Source organism: Ranitomeya imitator, chromosome 4 (genome assembly GCF_032444005.1).
Source record: "Ranitomeya imitator isolate aRanImi1 chromosome 4, aRanImi1.pri, whole genome shotgun sequence".
NCBI classification, from domain to species: Eukaryota; Metazoa; Chordata; class Amphibia; order Anura; family Dendrobatidae; genus Ranitomeya; species Ranitomeya imitator.
In genome coordinates this window covers 321,483,974-321,496,320 of record NC_091285.1, presented here as the reverse complement: position 1 = coordinate 321,496,320, position 12,347 = coordinate 321,483,974, and the positions used below count along the sequence as shown (strand labels likewise).

At 43.7% G+C, this 12,347-nt stretch overlaps 1 protein-coding gene across 7 annotated transcripts in view; it reads left to right on the top strand.

Annotated features, from left to right (window-relative positions):
* The window catches only part of CADPS2 (calcium dependent secretion activator 2), an 854,105-nt gene that overhangs the window by 422,929 nt on the left and 418,829 nt on the right, over positions 1–12,347 (top strand). For all 7 annotated transcript variants that reach the window (XM_069764895.1, XM_069764893.1, XM_069764892.1 and 4 more), the window contains exon 15: positions 11,421–11,484. In XM_069764895.1, the coding sequence (XP_069620996.1) occupies positions 11,421–11,484 (64 nt within the window). The remainder of the gene's footprint in view (positions 1–11,420; positions 11,485–12,347) is intronic.

Sequence of the window (12,347 nt, the reverse complement as noted above, 5' to 3'; positions counted from 1 at the left end):
TTCACTGAGACGCCTATGCTTGCCCCGTCGTGGTGCGGTCGAGTTAGCCAACTCCAGGGTGCCTCCAGTTTAGGAGCTTCCTATGTGGGCTGCGTGAACTGGTAGTCAAGGCTGGTTCTGTAGTGCCAGTAGGCCCAGCTCCCCCTGTAGGACTGTTGGGGTTCGGTAACTGCGGCTGCCTCGCGGCCTAGCTGTTCTCTCCTCTCCTGTGGGCCTTCGGGTCCACCACCTGGTTCCAGCACCGTCAGCTGGTTCCGGGCCGAGCCTTTGGCTTAGGTGCCTCCTCCTGGGTATCCGAGTTCCGCCAACGCCAGGCGGTCCTTGGTAGTGCTTTTAAGCGCGGGCACCTACAGCTTAGTAACCGGGTTCCAGCACCGTCAGCTGGTCCTCGGTCGTGCCATTGGCTCTTGCACACTGGGGCAACGCATCCGGGTTCCAGCACCGCCAGCTGGTTCTCGGCAGTGTTCTTGTCACAGGTACTCCCTCGTGCCAAGCCTGGTTTCAGCACCGTCAGCTGTTTCCGGGTTGTGTCAACTTCACTGAGACGCCTATGCTTGCCCCGTCGTGGTGCGGTCGAGTTAGCCAACTCCAGGGTGCCTCCAGTTTAGGAGCTTCCTATGTGGGCTGCGTGAACTGGTAGTCAAGGCTGGTTCTGTAGTGCCAGTAGGCCCAGCTCCCCCTGTAGGACTGTTGGGGTTCGGTAACTGCGGCTGCCTCGCGGCCTAGCTGTTCTCTCCTCTCCTGTGGGCCTTCGGGTCCACCACCTGGTTCCAGCACCGTCAGCTGGTTCCGGGCCGAGCCTTTGGCTTAGGTGCCTCCTCCTGGGTATCCGAGTTCCGCCAACGCCAGGCGGTCCTTGGTAGTGCTTTTAAGCGTGGGCACCTACAGCTTAGTAACCGGGTTCCAGCACCGTCAGCTAGTCCTCGGTCGTGCCATTGGCTCTTGCACACTGGGGCAACGCATCCGGGTTCCAGCACCGCCAGCTGGTTCTCGGCAGTGTTCTTGTCACAGGTACTCCCTCGTGCCAAGCCTGGTTTCAGCACCGTCAGCTGTTTCCGGGTTGTGTCAACTTCACTGAGATGCCTATGCTTGCCCCGTCGTGGTGCGGTCGAGTTAGCCAACTCCAGGGTGCCTCCAGTTTAGGAGCTTCCTATGTGGGCTGCGTGAACTGGTAGTCAAGGCTGGTTCTGTAGTGCCAGTAGGCCCAGCTCCCCCTGTAGGACTGTTGGGGTTCGGTAACTGCGGCTGCCTCGCGGCCTAGCTGTTCTCTCCTCTCCTGTGGGCCTTCGGGTCCACCACCTGGTTCCAGCACAGTCAGCTGGTTCCGGGCCGAGCCTTTGGCTTAGGTGCCTCCTCCTGGGTATCCGAGTTCCGCCAACGCCAGGCGGTCCTTGGTAGTGCTTTTAAGCGCGGGCACCTACAGCTTAGTAACCGGGTTCCAGCACCGTCAGCTGGTCCTCGGTCGTGCCATTGGCTCTTGCACACTGGGGCAACGCATCCGGGTTCCAGCACCGCCAGCTGGTTCTCGGCAGTGTTCTTGTCACAGGTACTCCCTCGTGCCAAGCCTGGTTTCAGCACCGTCAGCTGTTTCCGGGTTGTGTCAACTTCACTGAGACGCCTATGCTTGCCCCGTCGTGGTGCGGTCGAGTTAGCCAACTCCAGGGTGCCTCCAGTTTAGGAGCTTCCTATGTGGGCTGCGTGAACTGGTAGTCAAGGCTGGTTCTGTAGTGCCAGTAGGCCCAGCTCCCCCTGTAGGACTGTTGGGGTTCGGTAACTGCGGCTGCCTCGCGGCCTAGCTGTTCTCTCCTCTCCTGTGGGCCTTCGGGTCCACCACCTGGTTCCAGCACCGTCAGCTGGTTCTCGGCAGTGTCTTTTGCTCTTGTACCTTCTGCTCCCCATCCTGGTTCCAGTACCGTCAGCTGGTTCCGGGCAGAGCCTTTGGCTTAGGTGCCTCCTTCTGGGTATCCAAGTTCCACCAATGTCAGGTGGTCCTTGGTAGTGCTTTCAGGCACGGGTACCTCCTGCTTAGTAACCGGGTTCCAGTAACATCAGCTGGTCCTTGGTAGTTCCATTGGCTCTTGGACATTCGGCTACCCATCCGGGTTCCAGTACCGGCAGCTGGTTCTCGGCAGTGTCTTTTGCTCTTGTACCTTCTGCTCCCCATCCTGGTTCCAGTAACGTCAGCTGGTTCCGGGCAGAGCCTTTGGCTTAGGTGCCTCCTTCTGAGTATCCGAGTTCCGCCAACGTCAGGCGGTCCTTGGTAGTGCTTTTTAGCACGGGTACCTCCTGCTTAGTAACCGGGTTCCAGTAACGTCAGCTGGTCCTCGGTAGTTCCATAGGCTCTTGAACCTTCGGGTAGCCATCCGAGTTCCAGTTCCATCAGCTGGTTCTTGGCATTTTCTCAGCCTTCTTGTACCTTCTGCTACATTTCCAAGTTGAAGACCCTAACGTCGACAACCCGGAAGACCACCCCGATGACGACGACCTGGAAGACCACCCCGATGACGACGGCGGAGACGACGACGGCTGAGACGACGACGGCGGAGATGACGACACTGGAGACGACGACCCTGGAGACGACAACATGGAAGACCGAGAAGCAGAAGAACAAGAGGCTGCAGAACAAAGAGCAGAAGAACATTAAGCATAAGACTTAATATCAGAGCAAAAGATATTATCTAAATTATATGCAGAAGAAGACTAAGCAGTGTATGGGGGTGAGTCCGTTCCTCCTCGTGGTGCCCCTGGATAAAGCCTGATGCTGCAGGCCAAACTGAACGCGGACAAATGTAACTTTTGTGACTGGCAGAACGGAAGGTGTAATCTTCCAACTTTTATAGATAACAACTACGGGAATGCCTGTCACAAATGAGAATATGATGAAGAAGTAGAATAGGAAGAATAATAACAGTGGAATAAAAAGAATATGTAGAATAGGAAGAATAATAATAGTTGAAGAAAATGAATATGAAGAATGTAATAAAAAAAAAAAAATAGGTAGAAGATGAAGAAGAAGATGAATAAGGTGAAGAAGTTGATGTCAAAGATGCTGATGATGATGAAGATGAAAGTGTGGGAAAAGAAAAAAAAAAAAAGAAAAAAAAGAAGGGGAAGGGCGTGGAATAGTGAAACATCAATATCTGACAAAATAAAAAAAAATTTACATAGTCAATATCTTTTTCAATCCGAACGTCTTTAAAAAAAAAAACAAAACATGCTATTCTATTTGATTGGACTAATCCTCATTGCCTTTAATGTCTCCGCCACCTCCCCCATACATCCTACATTATTCTTAGTTGTTTTCCTTCATGTAGAATGAACCTACAAGGAAAGAAAGGGTTTATTTTAATTCCGATATTTTGGTCCCATTGACTTGCATTGGGATCGGGTATCGGTATCGGCGATATCCGATATTTTTTGAATATCGGCCGATCCAAACCGATACCGATACTTTCCGATATCGGAAGGTATCGCTCAACACTAGTGAGTATAGGTGTTGTTATTTTAAGGGGTCAAACATAGAAATTGAGCAGGGGTTCTCTGAGTAGTGAACAACCCCTTTAATATACTCAGTGATGAAAAAATCCATTTGCAGATAAAATCATAAATTTACATTTGTAACCTACCTAGAAATCTAACTAGTTTCGTGACTTCAAAGAATATAACTCCTTATCTTTTTAAAAAGAGTTGTCCAGTCTTAAGCTGCAAGTCTCCAGGCACTCTGTGACTGCAGACTTGTGAATTCTCACGTTGCATGCACTGCTTGCTGTGAGGATTCTCTTGTGCATGACCGCAATCAGGGCTGCCACTAGGAATTTCAGGACCCTATACTGGCAGAATTTTTGGGGCACCCTTGAGACTCTACCAAGGCTCCACCCATCGAACTGTCCATAGCCCCACCGTGCTCTCTTGGAAAAACTCCACTTTGCACCAATCACACATTAACAGTTCCCATCACCAGATCACACATATAGCCAGCAGCTTTTGTTTTGGTCAAAAGATTTTTTTAAGCCGCCGCGACGATAAGGTAGACTCTTTTGGCCGAGTCTACTCTACTCTGTCCTAGTAATCATTTGTTAAAATATCCATTAAAGTTTTGGTATATTTTAATTTATTTTTCAATTTTTAAAATGAACAATAATATCACATAACAAGGGACAAATAACATCGCACCATGGCCAGACACCATATTACCACCACATAGTGACCTATAATACCACATACAAGGAACAAATACCGCCACACCATGTCCAGACCACATATTACCACCACATTGTGACCAAATAATAGCACATACAAGGAACAAATACCACCACACCTATTACCACCACATAGTGACTGAATACTACAATACTGATCATTAATAAAAAAAAAATACTAATATCACCACAAGTGCCATTATACTCTGGAGATCTGTACTTAGTATGCAGTGTCTGTATAGAGGTAATACAGGTAATACAGTGATTACCTGTGACATTATACACAGGAGCTCTGTATTTAGTGTCTGCGTACAGGTAATACAGTGATCACCAGTGACATTATACACACGAGCGCTGTATATATTGTACAGGTTATATTGTGATCAATGACATTATACACAGGAACTCAGTATATAGTGTCATTGTAGAGGTAATACAGTGATCACTGGTGACATTGTAAACACGACCGCTGTATATAGTATGCAGTGTATAGTGTCAGTGTACAGGTAATACTCTGACTCACCAGTCTCTAGGTGAAGTCCTTCATCTTTGCTTTTCATCTTCATCCAGCACAGACCGCCATCACTTCTTCCAGCCAGGGCTTGTCTCTGCAGGAAATAACACAGTTATCTAGAGCACCACTTGCAGAGCACATTACTTAATATTTTGCCAACTTCTACACTACACCATATGAAGAAAAAAAGGCGACATAGTGTCGCTCTGCACTGTAACAGGATCGACCCCCCCCCCCATCATTTAAAACAGCATCCTCAAGAAATTAAATAAATACATGACTGCAGTAATAATATCCCTTAATTAGTCCCTATGGTAATAATGTCCTCCATCCTGGCACCCGTATGTCTCTTTCCTGACTCCAGCCATATGTTCTCCCATCCTGGCCACATATGTTCTCCCATCCTGCCCTCATCAGTATCTATTCTGCCCCATCTGATGGCCTATGATTCTGCCCTTCTGCCCCGTGATCCTGCTCCATCTGTTCCATGATCCTGCCTCATCTGCCCCATGATCCTGCCCCATCCTGCCTCATAATCCTGCCCCATCCTGCCCCATGATCCTGCCTCATCTGTCTCCATCCTGCCCCATGATCCTGCCTCATCTGTCTCCATCCTGCCCCATCTATCTCCATCCTGTCCCTTGATCCTGCCCCTTCTGCTTCCATCCCTCCCCATGATCCAGCCCCATCTGTCTCCATCCTGCCCCATCTGTCTCCATCCTACCCCGAGTCTCCATTCTTGCCCCTGTGTTTCAATTCTTGCCCCCTGTGTTTCAATTCTTGCCCCCTGCGTCTCCATTCTTGCCCCCTGTGTCTTCAATCTTGCCCCCTGTGTCTCCATACTTGCCCCATCTCCATTCTTGCCCCCTGCCTCCATTCTTGCCCCCCTGTGTCTCCATTCTTGCCCCCTGTGTCTCCATTCTTGCCCCCCTGTGTCTCTATTCTTGCCCCCCTGTATCTCCATTCTTGCTCCATGGCAATAAAGTATAACTCCATCCTGCCACTGGGGCCCGATGACCTGAAGAGATGGGGCCCGATGCGGGCCCCCTCTGGTCATCAGGCCCCATACGCCAGTCAGGGCAGTAATGTCCTGATGGTGGCCCTGACTGCAATGTGTGTAATCTACAGTACATACTTGCAGTCTTATTCCGACTAGATGGGCACGGCCTCGCTCAATGCAAGTTTATTGAGCTAGGCGAGATACAGTCTGAATGGAATGTGGCTGGAAACATGCAAATCGCATACTTGAGTTACTGCAGACTTGTAAACCTAAAACCGGACAATGCCTTTAACCACTTTATTCCCCAAGCCAGTTTTCACCTTCATGGCCAGGCCAATTTTTACAATTCTGGCCAGTGTCACTTTGAGGTAATAACTCAACGGATCCCACTGATTCTGAGATTTTTTTTACTTTGTGTCATATTGTACTTCATGATAATGGTAACATTTTTTTAATATGACTTGGTATTATTTGTGAAAAAAAGAGAAATTTGGTGAAAATTCTGAAAATTTTGTAATTTTATGCCCTTAAATCAGAGAGTTATTTCACACAAAATAGTTTATAAACAACATTTCCCACATGTCTACTTTACATCAGCACATTTTTTTAAACATATTATTTTTTTAAGGACGTTATATCTACAATACCCAGATAGATTAGCGAAATTAGGATTATTTAGTCTAGAAAAAAGACGACTGAGGGGCGATCTAATAACCATGTATAAGTATATAAGGGGACAATACAAATATCTCGCTGAGGATCTGTTTATACCAAGGAAGGTGACGGGCACAAGGGGGCATTCTTTGCGTCTGGAGGAGAGAAGGTTTTTCCACCAACATAGAAGAGGATTCTTTACTGTTAGGGCAGTGAGAATCTGGAATTGCTTGCCTGAGGAGGTGGTGATGGCGAACTCAGTCGAGGGGTTCAAGAGAGGCCTGGATGTCTTCCTGGAGCAGAACAATATTGTATCATACAATTATTAGGTTCTGTAGAAGGACGTAGATCTGGGTATTTATTATAATGGAATATAGGTTGAACTGGATGGACAAATGTCTTTTTTCGGCCTTACTAACTATGTTACTATGTTACTATGTTACTATAAGGGTTAAAATTTGACCATCAATTTCTTATTTTTCCAACCACATATACAAAACCATTTTTAAGGACCATATGACATTTGAAGTGACTGAGAGATCTATATGACAGAAAATACCCAAAAGTGACACTCCTCAAGGTGCTCAAAAGTACATTCAAAAAGTTTATTAACCCTCCAGGTGCTTCACTTGAACTTTTAGAATGTGGGGAAAAAAATAACAACTTTTTTTTCTCAAAATTTTTACTTTAGACCCAAAATTTTTGCAAGGCTAACAAGAAAAGATGAACCCCAAAATTTGTTGCGCCATATCTCCTAATCATGGCAATACTCCATATATGGAGGAAAACCACTATTTGGACACACCACAGGGCTAGGAAGGGAAGGAGCGCCATTTGACTTTTTGAATGTAAAATTTACTGGAATAATGCCTTGTCATGGATGGAGAGCCCCTGATCTGCCTAAGCAGTGGTAACCGCCTGAAAATTACACTATTTTGGAAACTAGACCCCTCAGAGAACTTATCTAGATGTGTGTTGAGCACCTTGTACCCCCAGGTGCTTCAAAGAAGTTTAGAATGTTGAACCTTGAAAATAAATAAAAAATTAAAAAATTTTCCTACAAAAATATATTTTAGCCCCAAATTTTGTCTTTTTACAAGGGTAACACAAGAAATTGCACAATATAGTTTGTTGTGCAATTTCTCCTGAGTATGCTGATGCTCCATATGTGGAGAAAAACTTTTTGGGTGCACATTTTGGAAGGAAAAGAGTGCCATTTGACTTTATTAATGCAAAATTTGCTGGAGCACCATGTTGCTTTTGGAGAGCCACTGATGTTCCTAAACAGTGGAAATTCCCTATAAGTGACACCATTTTGAAACCAGACTCCTCATGGAACTTATCTTGCTTCACAGAAGTTTATAATGTAGAACTGTGAAAAAAAATAATTTTTCCCACAATGTAACAGGAGAAAGTGGACCCCAAAATTTGTTGCGCCATTTCTCCTGAATACACTGATACCCCATACCCTTGAGGCACAGTGCAAAGCTCAGAGGGGACTAAGCACCATTTTGGAGTTCAGGTTTTGCTGGACTGATTTGAAGTTGCCATGTCACATTGGCAGAACCCCCTTTACAAACTACATCTCTCAATGAATTCATCTAAGATTGCAGTGATCATATTGACACCACAGGTGGGTCACAGAATGTTATACCATTGGGCAGTGAAGAAAAAATAATTACATTTTTACCACCAATATTTTGTTTTAGTCCCAAATTTTACATTTTCATACTGGGAAATGGGTAAAAATGGCACCAAAATGTGTGCCACAATTTCTGCTGAATTTAGAAATACCTCATATGTGGCTGAACAGTACTGCTTAGCCACCCGGTAAGACTTGGGAGGGACAGAGCGCTATGTGCATCTTAGAGTTCAGATTTACCTAGAATATTTAGCAGAAACCATATATAGAGCATCTAAGTGCTAGAAGAGCAGTATCCCCCCCCCCCCCCTCTCAAGTGACCTCATTTTAGAAATGATACCCCTTTTGTAATCTATCTACAGATGTAGTGATGATTTTGACTCCATGGGTGTTATCCAGAAACAAGCTGCAGTGGATGTTGCTAAGTGAAATTGCAAACTGCCGTTGTAAAGACAAATACACTGTAGTTGCCAGTATATTGTAATGACCAGTATGTTATGCCCAACTCATACTTCTGGAGACACGCACCTGTAAATTAGGTGGGCTGTCATTGCTACAGAAATGCCAAACATGTGGACGCTAAATGTGGTTGAGGCACACTGGTTCAGAAAGGAGGAGGGCATTTGGATTTGGGAGCTCAGAATTTACTGAATTTTTTTAGGGGTTGAGGAGTCATTTCGCTTTTCGAGAGCCCTTTGTGCTACCACTAATTTGGAAGTCCTCTATATTTCCATTACCAGAAAACTGACCTGAGTGGAGATTTGTTTTGTTTTTCTTTGATTGACTTGAACTTTATATTGGGAACATTTTACATAATGTTTGGGATCATGTACTCTATACTGAGCACTTACATCGGGGTTTATATCTAAATCTCCAAGTGACATGATTCAGATGAGACCCCTGAGGGATCCATTCACTATAATGAGGCAGCAGAGTTACTCTTGACTCCATCTGGCCTCTGTTCAGTGATGTCCTTCTTTTCATAAGTGCACAACACTCTGTTGGACCGAACTTTTATGCAATTACTAAAAAGACCGACACTACCCCATCACAGGCCAGACGGCATCCACAGTGCCTCCATCTGCCTCATTATAGGAAATCTTCTGCTGGGGGTTCCATCTGAATCACGTATTTCAGAGATTTACAGTACATTGAAACCCCTGTGTAAACTCTCAGCGTAGAGCGCAGGATAGATATGAGCAGACCGTTACTGCCATCTTTGTGAGGCAGAATAAACAAATCAACAGCAGGTGAAGAATTGGTTGTATTTATTTTTTATGCCGTTACTTGTACGGTATAAGTGATTTAAACTACTTTATACTTTGGGTTGCTACTGTTACAGCGATACCAGATTTATATTGGGTTTTTAATGTTTGGATGCTGTCACACACTAAAGAACACTTTTAAAAACACACACACACAAAAAAAACTAGTTTTTGCATAGTCTTATTTTTGAGCTATTATTTCTCCATATTTTGCCCAGTGGAGCTTGTTTTTTTTTTTTTTGCGGGATGAGTTGACGACTTTATTGGTACCATTTTCGGACTTTTTTTTATTGCTTTCTATTCAGATTTTTTTGGAGGCAGAATGAACAAAAGCAAGCAATTCAGGAATTGTTATTTTGTCGTTCCGCATGTGGTTAAACAGATAAGTCAGCTTTATTCTTCGGGTCAGTATAATTACAGCGATACCTCATTTATATATATATATATATATATATATATATATATACATAAAAAAAATATATATATATATATTTTTTTTTTTTTTTTCGCTTTTACACAATGAAACCATTTTATAGAAAAAATAATTATTTTTGCATCACTTTAGTCTAAGAGCTATAACGTTTTTATTTTTACACTCACGGAGCTGTGTTGTGGCTTCTTTTTTGCAGAACAAGATGATGTTTTCAGCGATACCATTTTTATTTACATTCATGTTTTTGATCGTGTTTTATTCCACTTTTCATTTGGCAGTATGATGAGAAAGCATTGGTTTTTGCCTCTTTTTCATGTGTTCACTAAGGAAGTTAACTAGTGGGACAGTTTTATAGGTCGGGCTGTACCAGAAACGGCGATACCAACTATGTGTACTTTTTTAGTTTATTATTGTTTTTACATAAATGTATTTATTGGATTAATTTTTTTTCATTCTTTATTTTTTAAAATATTTTTACAGTTTTTAATATATATTTTTTTTACATTATCTCAGGATGTGACATCAACTTTCCCTGCCCTGACCGCTCATCTAATGCTCTGCAATGCTTTTGATATTGCAGGGCATTAGATCTGTGCATTGCAGGCATGGAGGAGGTGTGTCAGCTCTTGCTAAGAGCTTGCAAGCCACCGTCCCTGGGTGACCCCCTCGGCTTTCTTATGCAGCGGTGCCGTAAGTGAGATAACTAGAGCTCATCAGCTGATGAACTCCGGTGAACTTTCTCACCACAGCTCAACGTGACACACTGCAGGAGTGATTACACGCTCCTGTCAGTGTGTAGCCAGCTGCTGGGTAGAGTAGAACAGCCGCATCAGCTCATATGACTGCTCTATAAGTGTGTATGGATTATGGTGGATAGGTGAGGGATTTGGTGGTTTATTTATTTTTTCCCTTTCCAGATGACATGGGCATCGGGGATTAGGCATTAAGGTGAGTATATGGTGTTTTTTATTTTTTACAGAAGACAAGGGCGTCAAGGATTAGGTGTAAAGTGAGTATATTCTCCTGCTGTTATGAGAGACAGCAGGCGTAGGCTGATCGGAGTAGTAGTCTCTCATCAGCCGGTGCATGTGGTTAGCTTTTTACCGAGGGTCACTTTCACAGCTGTGGGGGTCACACTGACATCTGAAAGTGACTCTGTAGTGCTCTGACTGACACTAACGAGCTTACCGGCCGTGACGTTATGCCGATCAGAGCCGTCGTGTTCACACAGCCTTAGTGGAAACGCAATCATTTACCCGACTTTGGCCAAATTTTGCAGAGTTTGAGGTAAATGCTCTGGAATCCGAACACAAATCCGAATGTGCAACGTTTGTGCTGACTGAGATTGGTGAACATTTTCTGAACAAGTTCGCTCATCTCTATTGGGGTAGCAAAAGGGAGTTTCCTACTACAGAGGACCTAGCATCCCAAAGATTTACACAGTCCACTAATTGATTTCAGTGTGAATTGTGTAATAATCTGCTATATATTTTTTGGATTTACATTTTTTTTTCTAATTACTCATCCTAAATTGTCTAGTTAAATACATAGCATAAATAGTTACTGTATTTGTATTTTTTGTTTTGGTTGTTTTAAGATTTATGATTAGAAATAAACAGTAATGTTTAGTACACTGCTCTTTCTGTTGTAGCGAAACAAACTGTGAAATTGTTCCTCTCAGACCGCTTTTTACACATACCTGCTTCTTCACAGGTACTGTTTCCCTTTTGGAAGACCAGAAGGCGCTCTGAAGGCCACATTATCTCTGCTAGAACGGGTATGTCATAGTAAATTAAACCTTTGGGCTCTGTTTGCAACTCGCTTTTTTCAGACATTTATATCCTCTTTCCACTTCCATTTGTAAGGGTGTGACAAGGGCTGTCATATGCCTCTTCCCTCTCTAAACAATGTTTGTACCAAGCATATGGTTTTATCGTATTTTTGTGACTGTATTAATGTGTGAATCTGCAAAGAGTTTCATAGGCACTAATGTACACATTTAATGTAATGTGTTGTGATTACAGGGATTTTTCCACAAACAAAAGTTCTCATTTTTTTTACTAGATCTTGGAATAAAAATAAGGTCCACATTAGGAAGTGATTTAAAAAATGTTCCTGTGCTGAGATAATCTCATAAATGTTCCCCTACTGTGTACTGTGTAATGGCTGTTTCTGATAGGAACATGATCTGATCATACCACGGCTTTTCGCCAGGGGAGGAAGCAAAAGAATATACAGACATTACAGAATGGGATCACAGCTGATTCTTTTTGTGAGGTAAAATATTTCATTGCCTGTTTTTATAAATTGTTTTACCTCACAGAATCAGCTGTAATCCAATGCTGTCCCACTGTCTATATTTGTTTGCTCCCTCCCCTGCCCAGGAGCTGTGTTATGATCAGACCATGTCCCTGCACGGTAAGACGCAGCCATTACACATCCAGTACTTACTAGGAGCACGTTTATACTATTATCTCAGCACAGGAACATTTGTTTTAATCACATATCATTGTGGAACTTTTTTTTCTTTCCAAGATCTATGGATTAAAATATACTTTGGTTCGTGGGAAAACCTCTTTAATGTATAATATTATTGATATATAGTGTATAGGGAAAGTCTAGTATTAAGTTTAGAGTATA